General features: G+C 39.7%; 1 protein-coding gene across 3 annotated transcripts in view; it reads right to left on the bottom strand.

Moving 5' to 3' along the window:
• Positions 1–1594: 1594 nt before the first annotated feature.
• nufip2 (nuclear FMR1 interacting protein 2) overlaps positions 1595–17315 on the bottom strand; it is a 46024-nt gene continuing 30303 nt past the window's right edge. For 2 of the 3 annotated variants that reach the window (XM_070857082.1, XM_070857083.1), the window contains exons 3-4: positions 10639–10671; positions 1595–9277 (exon numbers count right to left, since the gene is read on the bottom strand). In XM_070857082.1, the coding sequence (XP_070713183.1) occupies positions 9225–9277; positions 10639–10671 (86 nt within the window). In that variant the 3' untranslated portion in view covers positions 1595–9224. The remainder of the gene's footprint in view (positions 9278–10638; positions 10672–17315) is intronic. The other variant, XR_011587249.1, reaches the window with a different exon arrangement.

The raw sequence follows: 17315 nt of genomic DNA, 5'->3' as shown, positions 1-17315 counted from the left end.
TGAGGCAAGTCATTTTGCGATAGCTTTATATAACCAAGGAAGACTTAAATGACATTTGCACAACCCTGCATTTTTCGCTAAATAAATTTCAAGGTTTTTTTGGGGGCGGCGGGGGGAGAGGAGGAGGAGGAGAGGGGGAGGGAAGTTTCATAATACGTGTAATGCCAGATCATTTTTAAAGAAGTAACTTTTCAGTGAGTCTATGAAGTAATTCTAAACTGCACAGAATAATTTTAAGGTATACGAATGTAATGGTTGACGTTACATTTACCAAAATGTTTTCCTCCCATGGTAGCCTTTAGCTGTATACACGTTGACATTTAAATATCGCTCACTACATTAACCATGTTTTGTAACTTTTTTCAATAAAATACAGCAGCCAAATTATTAACCATGGCCAATATATTCTTGTTCAATTACCAAAAATAATCAGCATTTTCTCCATTAAACTACAGCATGCCTTTGGGGATCGAATAATATTGCTAGATTTGCAGTAAGTTTGTTAATTTCACCAAGTTCGTCAGTGTTCAAAAGGTTGAGCTCAAGATTTTAGATATTTGGAACTCTTATGTATGCAAGGGTCAAGAATTTCAGCACAAATATATTGGCCCATAATTTTCTAAGTAACAGCAAAGCTGATGACACTCACCATTATTTATACGCAAATGATGCATCTTCAGACGAGGGAAGATGCGTGGAAAGTCAAAAATTGTTTTCAGAGATGCCCTGTTCTGTTGTTAACTGTGAAAACAGCACCACGCTGTCTGGTTCGCCTTTGAAATGCATGAATTTGCTGTGCGCAATAGATACGAACTAAACTCGCCATAGAAAGTTAGAGCTGTTCTGAATTGAAGTAAGTATCCAGTCTTACAGCCATTTAAGATCCGTGCATATTTAATTAAGCCTGGATTCACCGTGATTCTTTTAACGATGTGCTGTTAATTACTACCCATGAACCTGCGGCACTGAAAATTAACAATTGTGGCGTCTCATTCCTTCTGGATATTTTCCTTTGTTGTTTTTTTTCTCTCAAGCCAATCTTTCTTTTCCGCTATTTCTAACTGCACCCGATTTGGCATTGAATTTACCCACTAATATACATTTACTGCGCTGTTAATTTCACAATCCATTAATCTGGTTGGTTAAAGAGACACGCATTTGCTTCCACTTGCTGTGACGTTATTAGCTGGCACTTCCTGCAATTTGCAGCGCAAAATATCGCTATTAAACGGGCAAGTTTAATGGTGGACATCGTTGCCCTGCTACAAATTATGGCATGAACCATTAAGTCATAGGAGTGACTGCAGTGAGTGCAGAAACAAGTACAGTATTGATTATAATTGTGCTTCATCAACTCAGTGAGAATTGCTATCTAAGTAATGACTATTGTCTACTTAAGCACGGCTGTAGGTTGCAGAGCAAACTATATTTAAGTGAATAATGGCAATTCATGTATATAAAAAAACGGAAAAAAGGTTTATTGCAGAAAATAAAGCAGCAGAAGAGTTTTATTTGAACAATTTTTGTACCATGATTGTCAGTGAACTTAGTAGACAGTCATGACTTAAGTCTTGAAAGGAAACAAAAACTGAAATGGCTGCACTGAAATTTAATTCACTTCCTGGAGCTAGATGGCATGGCTGAAGCTGCCAGGAATCAACTTTTACAGCTAAAATCTATTACAAAGTGAAAGGGCACTACAGAAAGGAATTTCAAGGAGGTTAAGGAGTGACAAATAAACTTTGACAGATGAAACCTCTTATACAATAAAATTGGATCACAAAACAATTTTCAGATATCATATACTTTGAAGTTGCCATGTATTATTAAGGCCACAGTTCCATGTCCCCAGGTGAAGAGTTTTTACAATTAGTTATTTCATAATATACCATACGTTTGCACAAGAACGGTTCATTATCCACATGCTCAATAAACTTTAAAAAAAATCGATTCCACTTTCCAAATAGACTTAAGAAACTGCGGTCTGATAAAAAAAAAGCATCTATCCCCTTTCAAGGTTCACAATACATCTCAATGCCCGTTTCAGTTTTTTTTTTAAATGTAAGGTGAATAACATAATTTTTTTTATTATTAGAGTTTGGGAGAGGAAGGAGATAATACATTTGCAGTGTTCAACAGGACTTCTTTGTTGGTGTGGGACAATTACCAGAACACAAGACGAAAAAGCATGTTTGAGCTGTAGCTTGACACTTAACACAGTGGCAGAGTTAATATATGCATATTCAAATACAACACCATACAGACAATCTCCTTCTCTGGGAAGAAGAGGCTGTATTTGTGTAACTTTCAATTTCAGGTATTTACATCACCAGTGACCATTAAACAGCTCTTTCAGAAACTAAAGCAATTATACCAGTAACACAGATTTGCAAAGAATTCAAACCATTTCAAGTAGCAGTGTTGGGGGGGGGGGGGGGGGGGAGGACTACGACAACGACAAACCATAATCATTTAAATAATACATGGCAACTCCCAAGAACCAAATTTGTTGTGGGTTACAGTTACAAATTTTACAAAGGAATTCATGCACATGTAAGCATCCAGGACTAGTTTCTGTGCTTCTTATACCAGCTAAATCATGATACAATTTACAGTTTGGATAAGACAGTTAAACTTTTTTCAATATACAGTAACTGGTACAAAGCAAGGGAATAGAGTTCCTTTCACATGAGAAATATCTTGGATGCATTCAAATGGTACTGATCCCAATTAAGGAGTAAATTCCCACACACTAGAATTTTAACAAATGTATCCCATTTATATATTTTGTAGGAATGCTTTTTCCGGTTTTTATTTGCAGATCTCCTCAGGGTGACATAATTTAGTTTTGAATACTGATCTTTATAGAACAGAAAATAATTCAGCCAAAGTCTAATCCACATATTTCAAACTTCTCATGGAAAGGGGGGGGTCTAACATACCATTTTGTGTCAGAAGAATATTGGAGTCATTAAAGACAGATTTTACAAAGGCCAATTTGCAGGGAATGATTTAACTGATAGATAAAAATTAACTCCTGGAGCTCACCAAGATACTGTACATCAAGTCTGGCCAATGAGTTTTAAAATGTATGTTTTTGATCACAAGCTTTAATACATCTGTCTACATACAATAAATTTGAAATCAAAAGTTGGTCAGCCAAAGTTACTGCACAATTCCAGATATTTTATCCGTAAAAAAATTCTAAACGCTTACACCTGCACTGAAGAGTGTAAGCAACATATACCGGTGGTTCATTAGAAAGAAATCCCTGTACTCGTGCTGCTAGATTTGATTTGACCAAATAGGCACTGGGTATCCCAAGATCCCCTTGTATGGTTAGAAGGCTTCCAAATGGCTTAAAAGGGTTTTCTAGGGTAATCAGAAACATACATTTTGGCCAAACCAACAGCCATACATCTCTCTGTACACCTATTTATATTAACATCCATTTACAAGATAACATTCTATATAAATTCTCCTATGGCTTCTGAAACAGAAAATTCAAAAATTGACACTAATTGAAAATAGCAACACAGTTTAATCAGAAATTATGCAGTTCTTTACAAATGTTAGAAATATGAACTTTTAAAACATTTTTTGTGATATAGATTATAGCTTTCAACAATTGTGAGACATACAAATAGGCAACAAATACATGAAAAAAGGGTTGGGTTGTTTTGTTTATTAAACCTTCCTGCTCTACCATGTAAGCAGAGTTTGAAGTGACAATGCAATCCACAAACTTCTTGATGCATGTGTTATCTCAAGGGGGCAAGGGGGTAGGGGCAATTCTACATTACTAATGGGTCATTGGCCCATCAGGATATATTCACTTATTTGAACCCGACCATGGAACTTGAAATGCAAAATTAAGTAGAACACACACACACACACACAAAAAAAAAACTGGATGGGAAGAAATCTACTAACTCAAAACACACGTGCATAGCTCAATACCATCAGCTCAAGCAAACATTACTGGAGCTTCAGCAAAACCTGAGTGTGCAAAATGCATTTCTAATGTAATGCAAGCAGCCCAGGAAGTAAATCTTACACAATGATACATAGAGGGATTCTGTATAAGGCAGAATTAGCAAAGATATGCTTTTTTTTTTAAAGGGGTGTGGGGGGAGGGGGGGGGCGGAAAGGGGAGAAATTACACTATTCTATTCAGGACAGAGAGTTGCAGACAGTTATTTTTAGCAAGGTGCTTAAAAACAAATTCAGGATTCACAGACAATTAAACAAAAAGTTTTGACTGGTTAATTTATAGACCAGTACACACACAATTTCTAACCAGAGTGAAGCCGATTCTATGACTTCCTAAGTCATTGTATTCCAGACTGGAAAATGTTAACCGTTTATATAATGCGCTGCCAATTCCTGGCCAGAAACAAATTATACCATATCACCAGTACAGCAGCAAGACAGAATAGCTCGGTTGGCAGTAGGTGTAATATTTGTACGGCCCGGTATTACCCCCATGGTATATCAATTGGTGTTAAAAAGTTGACTGACTGACAAAACTAGTTTCAGCAGTCACTTTTTGTTTGCTGAATACATCCATTGTATAAAGAGAACATACAATTCTACAATAAATGGTAGTTCATTCCACTTATGAATAAGGCCAATTAGGCCATTTAATCTAATCTCACACAGGTTAAACTTCCTACTCCAATACTGCTATAATAATGCAGATTTAAGTATTTAACATTTATGCTGTTCTTTCTCAGCTTTAAATGGCATTACTGAAATAATTTTCTTCATTTGCACTTAATTTATGGCCACTATACATAGTCACTGTAATTAATCACAGCATATTGCAGCATATCCTTCCCCCACCTAAAAATGTTGTAGCAGGGAAAAAGGAGCAGAGACGACTCTAAATTCCTTAAATTGAGTCTAAAGTGTGCTGGTTAGGTTAGCACAAGCTTAAAATTAACAGGAAACAAAATACTCTATGCATCTTTTCACCAGTACACTATGGCAAACTGCAAGCTTAAGAACACTTGGGAATAAGCAAATCTGCAAAAAAAAAGACATTTTGCTAGTCTCTTCAGTTTGTTAAATTAGCAATCTTCTAAATATGCATCGTTACAAGAATGAAAAAAGCTATTACTGATACCAATGCCTCAATTGTATATTGGTGACCAACATGATTTTACCTCTGAATTTCTACCAAAGGCAACACTACTACTCCTTCCTTTCCCGTTCCCCCACCCCTTCCCCAAGTCAGACATTCTCCAGATATTTTTTTTATTTGCAGGGAGACAATTTATAACATTTACTAGATCGGTCATCATAATACATAGACAACCAGCATGGAATAGTCAGCCACTCAGTGCTGAGGAGTACAAAGTTAGCCACTATTGCCTTTATATATGGATATTTTGCAAGGGGAAAAAGTTCTTATTCTTTTACATGATGGAAAGAGGAATGTATCCCATTTCCTGAACTGAAACTTGCATATAGACTGAGTCATGACTTTTCATTTGGAAATACATAACCAGCAATGTGTTTCACTGCCAAATACTGGTTATGGCTAAGAAATACTGTATTTGAACACAGCAACATGTTCCAGTCACCAACTTCACTCTGGTGGTACAGTATGCACTGAGTAATCAAATAATTATGAAGCACTATACTAAAATGTCAAAAAAGGAGTTGGTGTTACGCTCCCAGCACTCCAGCTTCTCAGCTTCCCATGTGGTATGCATATGTATTTTGTTATATGTTTTCATGCTGACCCCACCATCTCATGCCTGGTCAGAAACTCTATGTAGCAGCTTTAGTTATTCACATACAACCCAATCCCCATCCTTTACTGTAAACAGCCATTTTAAAAAGGGAAAAATATCCTTGAACATTGGTCCAAGGTTTAAACAGCCAAAAGGTTTCCAAGCTGTAACCTGCCAGAAACAGATTCTGCAGATCAGATGTTCAATCCCACATATTTACACATTTGAGTTTTTTTAATTTTTGTTTTTAAATTAACATAATTAGTAACAATAGCAAGCATTTAAAAATACATGTAATTTTATGGTGACAGACAGACAAGACTTGCAATAATTAACCACAAACTAATATAAGCCCTGGTAACCATACATTCCATCAATTCTGATGGTATACATACTACAAAAACATGAAATCTGGGGAAACATGGATCGAAAAATTTCTTCAAACGAATGTGGGCGGGAATATGGAGCACACATGCATGTTGACAGCCTAGCTTAACTCCCTGAGGTTCTGGCAGCCTTTGTGTTGGGAGAAGGGGGCACTATATGGGAACTGGAATGAAAAAAAGGCTGACCTGCAAGGCCTACAGCTGGACTGACATTGCATTACAAAAAATGATTTATTTTAAAAAAACAATACAGGTATCAAAGACTTCAACCATGATTAGTTTGTATCTTAGCAACAATTTAAAAGAACCTCTATGCTATCTTACTTGCTTAGTGCCATTTTGCAATAATTAGACCTCTATGATGATCATTACTCAATGATGAAATGAAATCAACACATGGCACAAAATAAATTAAGTTCTTATTCTGAATACTAATAAATGTATGCACCAGATACGTATAGATCATACACACTCTCATTCATTCAGTCCCTCTTCCCATGTTTTTAGTCTCTTCATAGAAGAAGGGGCACCACAGTCTACACTGTATTTGGTTTATGCTACAGTACTAACACTCGAGGTGGAAAATGTTATACCTACAATAGTAACACATTAGCATTCATCACTGTACTAATTAGTCACAATTGATTGAACTGTACTTAAAACTTACATGCCTATCCAAAAAAATATAAACAGATTAAAAAGTTAAGAAATTTTAAGTGCTTATTGAAGAATCAAGGAGGGACATCAGGGAGAGATCACAAGACAGCACAGAAAGGGTAAGCGTAACAAAATCTGGGTGGAACTACCCAGTGGTCCTGTGGCCTTAGGTAACCAGAATATTGTACTGTACCAAACACTTACTGGACTGCCGGACCACTCACTCTAGGGACCGATAACCAAGTTGTCATTATAAACTAGCCTTAATAGCCATTAGAAGTCAGTAACTGAAGGCATGATAGTCAAATTTAATTCTGTCTACCTAAGGCATGACATTTTCCAGTTTGACATTTGCAAGTAAAAATTTCAGTATGACAAGTCAAAAAATTTCTACTAGCAATGTGCACCACAAAATAATAAGCAATTGTTGAAATTCTAAAACAATACTGCCTGCTATGTTGAATTGTTCAGAAGTGTATTTTACCATCACTGTATATTACTGGACATTATTGATCAAGCCCTAAACCATCATTTGTGTTTAAGCGAGCACAAATATTAGACACACAAATGTAAAGAAATGTCAAGCCTTTCTATTCTATTGGAAGAATTTGAAAGGACAGTGGTTTCCTGCATTTTCATATGGGTACACAAAGGCATCCTCAAAAACATTTCCAGAAATTAGGATTACAGTGCTGGACAGATCCTGCACCCAGATGCCATGGGCTACCATCATGAGAGATTTAAGTCTAGCAAGCCCACACTTCCCTCTCAAAAACAAGAAGTATGCTAGCTTGAACACCATTTTCTCCCCAGAAATCAGGATGTTCTTTAAAAATGAAGACCAGCAGAAATATATTTGGCATTGTAGAGTTTTAGTTTATTAAGCAAATTAAGGGACAACCTCCAGTCTAGTGCTCAAAAGACAACCAAATTGATGAGAAAGCATGAGCATCTGGGGAGGAGCGGTGTTGAGCACTGGATTACATCATACTTTCCACGACCACACTGCAAAAATTAGATTGAGAACATTTACTTTGCAAGACATAGCATAAAGCCACAGGAACGTTCAAAAAAATATATCTCTCCACTCTGGCATCTAGTCTTACATGCTGCACAAGCTGTAGTGTGTAATAACTACTGTTGCACGTTCAGAAGTCCATGCCTGCACACTCATCACTCACTTCCAATATTGCCATAAAGCTCTTTGCCGATTTGTAAAATCCAAGCAGGTTTTTCATATTAAAAATATATCTTTAATAGAGTTTAGAAGCAGCAATAAAGCTGTGGACTACACAGAATGCGTTAGAATTCAATAACCAAATCGTCAATTTGGACAGAAACTTTAAACTGTCCCATAAGAGGGCTAAAGAATGCAGGAGAGTGATCCAATTTTAGTTTGACTTTTTAAAATCTACTTTTTTTTTCTTTTTTCTTTTAAACTGTATGTTCTTGTTGCATGATTCTGGTATATACTGCCTGAAAATGCAAGTCTTAAAAAGCAAGGTGATATTAAAAAGGGGAAAGGAGGGCATAGTAAGCAAATACATGTCATTTTGTAATAGCTAAGGCCAGATACGCAACAGGGAAATAATCTACTGAAGGAGATACTTAATGACCTAGAGAAAGACAGTGAATGTAGAGCCCCTACAGCAGAAGCAGTGCGGTTTATGTTTCTAACACATACAATGGCAAATTTAAAAAAAATTAAAAGGAGGGAAAGAATTGTACAACATTAAATACCCAAGTTGAATTACTCCACAGTTTCACGTAATACACCCTTTGCATGTGGAGCATGGTCTTCCTGACCAGTGAACAATCAGAACTGCATCGCCTAACTGCAGTTGCCTGTGACTTTCCGATTTCTTCCCAGTGATGAGTTAAGACAATTTTCCCCCTAACTGACCATCTTAATCCCAGCAAAAGCCGAGAGCCTTGCAGCAGAAAAGAAAAACACATACTGTACTTCAAGGCATTATTCCAGCATAACTTTTTTGGGAGTTTTTAAAAAAGTTTTGTGAATCCTCCTGTTTTCCCGTGTGGAATCTTGGTGCACTCCGAGCAAAATGCAGCCTTTGTGAAGTGGGACAGCCCCTTCAGTGGTTCGTTGGGAGCCTGACATTACACCAGCAGGATCTTAAGAACCAGACTTAGGTAAAAAGTCCACTATTCATTGATCATTGCATTCAGGTTTTGTTTTGTAATAAGTTCAGTACCAGAGGTCATTAAATACCCAATTAGAGTCCATCGAAATAACTGTACGACACGCTCTTTGCACTCACTCAAATTCAGTTTCCTTTTTTTTTTACATTTTTTTTTTTTTTTTTTTTTAAACGATTCTCCTGAACTGTTCCACTCTAAAGAGATGATTTTAAAGGAGCATAGGAGCATCCGGACAGCGGCTTGCAGCAACAATGAAAACAGGCAGTTCACCAAGCTGACTTCATTGATCAGGACGATCCATAGATTCATCATAGGTAACTACTCTTGAAGGATCTGAAAACAAACAGAAGTCTTTCATCATGCAGAAATAAAATCAAGTAGAACATATACAATTGTATAAAGCCGAAAAACTCACCATTTCAATATCTCACCTCCATTACTAAAATATCGATTTCGCAACCCTAAAAACAGTTTATTCTAAATTAAAAGTTGGACTAGATCTAATCCACTAAACCGTACAGACAAAAGCCCCAATTCCACATATAGTCCGTTACTATCTCAAATTGACTGTTTTTGCCCCCAGATTTTAATAGTAATTAAGTGTACTTTAGTGTGACAAATGCAAATGGATTGCATTAATATTTTTTCCCTTCAGATAAATCAGACCACCAATTTATTTTTAAATTTAATGTGCTGGAGTCAACTTTTACTGACTGGCTTTGTTAAATGTATTCAATGCACGTGTTGAGTTTGCACATATAGGCATGCATATACACATAGCACTAAAAATTCACAGGATACCAGAAATATAGTCTCCTTCCAACCTTTCAAAGGTGAAACAGCACCATTACTTGAAGTAGTTGGATCCCTAAAATTAGCATTTTTATTTTTCTGCAACAGTATGTAGTGTGCAGGAATGTAACCCGAGCACTGTCTCAAAACATCATTGCATTCCTTTTGTGGTTAAATCTATTGATTTTCTCTCTCTCCCAAGAAATTGCATTACATCAGCTTCAGTAAAAAAAGACAAAAAACTGATTGTCTATTAATCAAAGAATAGGGCAGGATTTTTCTAATGACCCAGTGGGTAAATTCACAATGTGGTACTACGCTACGAGCCAGGAAATTCCCTGGTTTGAGCTACAGACAGCACTGAGTTGACTGATGCATCCTGGAGCAAAAGTGCAAATAAAAGTCAGCCAGGCTCCCATTCCAGAGTGTCAGCCAATTGCCTTGATTGCAAGGAACATGTGCATAGATAGGATCAGTCATATGGAGTGTCCCCAACATCCTGCCAAATATCAGGCTTACACTTAAAAATAGTTACGAAGAAACCAAAGGGCTGCCAACACCCACTGAAGCATGCCATCCACGAGCAGCACCTTCATGAGATATGGGGTATAGGTAGAAAATAAGAAAATATTTGAAGGGCACTAAATGACAATCATTAGCCCCATCAGATTGTTCTGATTATTAGTAAACTTATTTACAGGCTTAGATTGTAGAATGGTTTATCGACAGGAATTAGAACAAAAAAGTCGAATATCCAAAAAAAGAAACTGCAATTGTTATTCAACTTTCAATAACATTCAAGTTTGATGAGGAAACCTGCAATACACAGATTTTGTAAATATCAGGTATTCCTTAATTTAAACTGCAAAGTTTCTCATGTTTCAAGTTATAATTGTACTTACCTTGTTTATGCAGGTTCCATATAGAGTCCATTTCTGGAAAGTAAAATAATAAACATTTGTAATCAAGACAAAGATATCCAAACATGTTTACTTTTTCCAAAAGTTCCCAGAGGAAGTTGCATGGCTACAGAGAGCACACGGCAGTAGGATTAGTTTTGGATTGCACGAGCAAAGAGCCGGCATAAACATGACCAACCATAATATTCAAGCAATTTTGGTGCTAAGACAGACTTTGAAAGCTGATGATACCAAAATAAAACAATTAAAATAACGTCTGTTGTGAAGACAGTGGAGTAGTTTAAACATTTTCTAGATGAATTTTCATTTTTTTTTTTAAAAACAAGATTCGTTTGCATAAAAAACAGTGAAGTTAAACTTTGGGTGTATGTGTTTTAGCTAGGAGTTTTAATGCTCAAATACTTTAATTTAAAGTTTGGACATTATACCAGTTATTAAACAATGTTTGGAAAAATTTACAAATGTTGTGATACTCTGGCTTGTGATCTCCAATCTCTCTGGTCCCTCTCAATCAGAAGCCATGTCAAATGCATCAGAATCATAAAGCACAGGAGGCCAGTTAGCCCATCATCCCTGTGCTTTTCCCATAGCCGTGCAAATTTTACCTTTTCAAGTATATATCCAATTTACCAAGGTTACTATTGAATCTGCTTCCACCACCCTTTCAGGCAGTGCATTCCAGATCATAACTCTGCATAACATTTATTGCCCCTCTGGTTCTTATGTCAATTATCTTAAATCTGTGTCCTCTGGTTACTGACCCTTGAATACCTCTATTAAACCTCCCCATAACTGTCTCTGCTCCAAGGTGACAATCCCAACTTCTCATCTCTCCACTTAATCAATGGATGAATTACAACAATTGTACATTCCTGTCTGGCGTAAAAATAAAAAAGGGAAGGTGGCTCAACCGTGGCTATCTAGGGAAATCAGAGATAGTATTAAAGCCAAGGAAGTGGCATACAAATTGGCCAGAAATAGCAGCGAACCTGGGGACTGGGAGAAATTTAGAACTCAGCAGAGGAGGACAAAGGGTTTGATTAGGGCAGGGAAAATGGAGTACGAGAAGAAGCTTGCAGGGAACATTAAGGCGGATTGCAAAAGTTTCTATAGGTATGTAAAGAGAAAAAGGTTGGTGAAGACAAACGTAGGTCCCCTGCAGTCAGAATCAGGGGAAGTCATAACGGGGAACAAAGAAATGGCAGACCAATTGAACAAGTATTTTGGTTCGGTATTCACTAAGGAGGATACAAACAACCTTCCGGATATAAAAGGGGTCAGAGGGTCTAGTAAGGAGGGGGAACTGAGGGAAATCTTTATTAGTCGGGAAATTGTGTTGGGGAAATTGATGGGATTGAAGGCCGATAAATCCCCAGGGCCTGATGGACTGCATCCTAGAGTACTTAAGGAGGTGGCCTTGGAAATAGCGGATGCATTGACAGTCATTTTCCAACATTCCATTGACTCTGGATCAGTTCCTATGGAGTGGAGGGTAGCCAATGTAACCCCACTTTTTAAAAAAGGAGGGAGAGAGAAAACAGGGAATTATAGATCGGTCAGCCTGACCTCAGTCGTGGGTAAAATGATGGAATCAATTATTAAGGATGTCATAGCAGTGCATCTGGAAAATGGTGACATGATAGGTCCAAGTCAGCATGGATTTGTGAAAGGGAAATCATGCTTAACAAATCTTCTGGAATTTTTTGAGGATGTTTCCAGTAAAGTGGACAAAGGAGAACCAGTTGATGTGGTATATTTGGACTTTCAGAAGGCTTTCGACAAGGTCCCACACAAGAGATTAATGTGCAAAGTTAAAGCACATGGGATTGGGGGTAGTGTGCTGACGTGGATTGAGAACTGGTTGTCAGACAGGAAGCAAAGAGTAGAAGTAAACGGGTACTTTTCAGAATGGCAGGCAGTGACTAGTGGAGTGCCGCAAGGTTCTGTGCTGGGGCCCCAGCTGTTTACATTGTACATTAATGATTTAGACGAGGGGATTAAATGCAGTATCTCCAAATTTGCGGATGATACTAAGTTGGGTGGCAGTGTGAGCTGCGAGGAGGATGCTATGAGGCTGCAGAGTGACTTGGATAGGTTAGGTGAGTGGGCAAATGCATGGCAGATGAAGTATAATGTGGATAAATGTGAGGTTATCCACTTTGGTGGTAAAAACAGAGAGACAGACTATTATCTGAATGGTGACAGATTAGGAAAAGGGAAGGTGCAACGAGACCTGGGTGTCATGGTACATCAGTCATTGAAGGTTAGCATGCAGGTACAGCAGGCGGTTAAGAAAGCAAATGGCATGTTGGCCTTCATAGCGAGGGGATTTGAATACAGGGGCAGGGAGGTGTTGCTACAGTTGTACAGGGCCTTGGTGAGGCCACACCTGGAGTATTGTGTACAGTTTTGGTCTCCTAACTTGAGGAAGGACATTCTTGCTATTGAGGGAGTGCAGCGAAGGTTCACCAGACTGATTCCCGGGATGGCGGGACTGACCTATCAAGAAAGATTGGATCAACTGGGCTTGTATTCATTGGAGTTCAGAAGAATGAGAGGGGACCTCATAGAAACGTTTAAAATTCTGACGGGTTTAGACAGGTTAGATGCAGAAAGAATGTTCCCAATGTTGGGGAAGTCCAGAACCAGGGGTCACAGTCTGAGGATAAGGGGTAAGCCATTTAGGACCGAGATGAGGAGAAACTTCTTCACCCAGAGAGTGGTGAACCTGTGGAATTCTCTACCACAGAAAGTAGTTGAGGCCAATTCACTAAATATATTCAAAAGGGAGTTAGATGAAGTCCTTACTACTCGGGGGATCAAGGGTTATGGCGAGAAAGCAGGAAGGGGGTACTGAAGTTTCATGTTCAGCCATGAACTCATTGAATGGCGGTGCAGGCTGGAAGGGCTGAATGGCCTGCTCCTGCACCTATTTTCTATGTTTCTAATGTCCCTCATCCCTGCTATAATTCTAATAGATCTCCTCTGCACCCTCACCAAGGCCTTGACATCCATCCAGAATTGGACACAATATTCCAGTTGAAACCTGACCAATGATTTTTAAAGGTTTAAACAACTGCCTCTATTTATAAAGTCCAGTACACCGTATGCATTAAAAAAATAAAGCAGCATTATCAACATGTCCTTTATTACAACAGTGACTACACTCAAAGTACTGAATTGGCTGTAAAGCGCTTCGAGATGTTCTGTGGCCGTGAAAGGCACCTTTTCAATATACGTCTTTCTTTCACATTTAAGATTTGTGTATGTGAAATGTATATTTAATAGTTAGAATGTAGAATAGGTAGAAGGTAATCATTGGTAATTGTAGTGAGGGCTCAACATAACTTGTAAATAACAGCATTGAAAACTTTTTAAATTTTGCATCCTACTTTTTAAGATTTAAAACAAATGTTTGTAGAACACTGATTTGAAGTTCTGTGAACCTCAAAGTTAGATGAACAAATAACTTTCAAAAGGTTAAGTCTTAATTGAAATACTAACATAGCGTAAATACCATCCTTAATGCAAACACCACCTCTCATCAGTCCCCTTACTGAACACAACGTTGTACTTTATTTAGCAGTACAATTATGACATGTTGCATAAACTTGATTTGTATTCCCTTGAATTTAGATGGTTTAGGGGTGATCTAATCCAGGTGATTAAAACGCTAACAGGATTTGAGAAGGGTAGATAGAGAAACAATTTCCTCTAGTGCGGGAATACAGACCAAGGGACCATAATCTTGAATTTAGAGCTGGTCCATTTTGGAGTGGTCCCTCTGCTTAGCTAGTTCTACTGTTTTTTTTGGCTTTGTTGGCTTCTGGCTAGCACTGAAACCACTGTTGACCGGTGATTCATTCTACTGGTTTTTCAGCATTGTTGGTCACTTGCTTGTGGTTTTAAATTTTCTGTCGCTTTTGATCTATGGTGAGTGACCTCCAACACGTCAATTTCACCATTGTCTTTCTGCACCGCAACAGATTCTCATTCCTACGGCAATAACCTCCATCCTCCAATTCTCTACCTTTCAAATAGCTTCTGGATTTCACTCGCCTGCTACACCCGTCTCCGAACTTGGATAACAGTTCGTCGATGCTCTATGTCAACTCCATCCTACCTACGTCAATTTTATCCCTCCATGGGACCTCTGACTTTAACTCTGGTCTCCCGACTATTGTCTCCAACTTATTCCCTGCTACTACCAGGAAATACGTATCCCATTAATTACTACATAACCAAGCCTATGTAACCCGAGTTTTTCTGAATTAAATCGCTTGCGCGCTTACATTTCCACTTTTTTCTCTCCACCCCGCCACCTTTTCCCTCTCACCTGTCGCCTGTTGCTATGCCTCCTTTCATCTTTCCTTTCTCGAATACTCTGCCCTCCCAAATCCCTACCCCAATCCTTCATTACTCTTTGATCCTCCTACTCTCCTGCCACCTTCCCAGACTTGATTCCCTCTTAGATAAGCCTAGTTTCCCTGTCTCTATTGGCATCCTCCAAAAGGCCCACCATGGCACTCGTCGCTGCCTCCTCACGAGCAACAACCCCAACTTTCCCATCCTACTCTCCCGGTTGACTTTCCTGCCCAGCATGCCCGTTGGGGGCTAACCTTGCCAATCCCCTCCCTGTCCAACTCACCCCTCACAGCACTGACCCCGTGGACGCTAGCAGTGGGTCAGCCATCACTGACCCTCTCTGCATCTCCCTCCAGAATGTCAGTTCACTTACGAAAAAGGCCCTTGCCATCCATGAGTTTATCGCGGATGATTGCATCGACACCATGGCCCTAACAGAAACGTGACTGAGGAGTGATGACACCTTGCCCTGAAATGAAGCCTCTATGCCTGGCTATACCTACCACCACTTGCCCCGCCCAGACATAACATGGTTCGGTGTGGCTCTCATCACTAAATCACACCTTGGTCTGTCCCCTACTCCTCCAGCACTTTCTCCACCCATCTCACCTCATTTAAAATCCTCGTTCTCTATCACATATCCAAGTACCATAAAACCGTTACTCCCGAAATATCTTTACTGCTTTCCTCCCTCAGCACCGAGCGACTTCTCATCATAGAAATTTACAGCGCAGAAGGTGACCATTTTGGCCCATCGTGTCCGTGCTGGCCTCGGTGATTTCAACTCCATCTCAATTCATCATGTTCTCTCTCCTCCGAGTTCACTACCCTCCATGTAGACTCCCCAGCCCATGTTCACGGCCACCCCGTGGCCTCGCTGCCCCCGTCATATCGGCGGCGGCCAGGGTCGTCGTCTCCGTCTCCTCCTCCTCAAACTCTCTCCCAACTCGCTTACAACTGCACTTACAAAATCTGAACTGTCTAGCCTTTGGTCCTCTATTCACCACATTTCTGCAGCCAGCTCTGGCGGTGAATCTGCTCAACCACAATCACACCACCATTTTTGAAGTCCTCGCCCCCATTAAAACAATTACACTCTCATCCTAGCAGTTTCCCCTGTACGGCCCTCATCTTCACCCCCCTTAATCCAAGAGACGCAAACCTGAACGGACATGGCGGACAACTGGTTTATAGCCATTCACCGCCAATCTGGCTGGACCATATAAAGCATTATCGGGTCCTATTCTTGTCTGTCAAAACTGCTCACTATTCCAGAATCATTCTGAAATGCAAAGATAAATCCCGGCTTTTATTCTCTGCTGTTAGCCATCTTCTTAAACCCCTCTCCCATCGCCTTCACTTTCACCTCCGACAACAAAGGTAATCTATATCCCTCTTCGACTTGTCTGCAGCCTTTGACACGGTTGACCACTCCATCCACCTCCGATGCCTCGCTACCGACATCCAGGGGCTGCACTCATCTGGATTCCATTCTTGTCCATCTAATCATAGCCAGAGAATCACCTGCAATGATCTCTCTTCCTGCTCCCACATCGTTAACTTGTATCCCCCAAGGATCGATCCTTGGCCCCTCCTATTTCACATCTACATTCTGCCCCTTGGCGACATCATCCGAAAACACTTTCAGTTTTCATATGCATGCTGACGACACCAAACTCTACCTCACCATCACTTTTCTTGACTCCTCCACAGTCTCTAAATTGTCCGACACCCAGTACTGGATGAGCAGAAATTTTCTCCAATTAAATATTGGGAAGACCGAAGCCATTGTTTTCAGTCCCCGCCACAAACTCTCGTTCCCTAGCCACCGACTCCATCCCTCTCCCCAACTTCGGTCTGAGGCTGAACCAGACTGTTCGCAACCTTGGTGTCATATTTGACTCTGAAATGAGCTTCCGACGACACATCCGCAGCATAACAGATGACCTATTTGCACCTCCGTAACATCGCTCGTCTCAAATCATTGGCTGCTGAAACCCTCACCCATGCCTGTGTTACCTCTAGATCTGACTATTCAACGCACTCTTGGCTGGCCTTCCACGTTCTACCCGACGTAAACTTAAGATCATCCAAACCTCAGCTGCTTGTGTCCTAACTCACATCAAGTTCCGTTCACCCACCCTTGAGCTCACTGACCTACATTGGCTCCCAGTTAAGCAACACCTCTTTCAAAACCTTCATGGCTTCACCTCTCCCTAATCTCTTCCAGCCACACAACCACGCCCGCCCCCCAAAAAGATATCTGCGCTCCTCTAATTCTGCCCTCGAGCATC

The sequence above is a fragment of the Pristiophorus japonicus genome, chromosome 16 (assembly GCF_044704955.1).
Source record: "Pristiophorus japonicus isolate sPriJap1 chromosome 16, sPriJap1.hap1, whole genome shotgun sequence".
In the NCBI taxonomy this organism is placed as follows: Eukaryota; Metazoa; Chordata; class Chondrichthyes; family Pristiophoridae; genus Pristiophorus; species Pristiophorus japonicus.
This window is presented reverse-complemented; position numbering and strand designations above follow the sequence as displayed.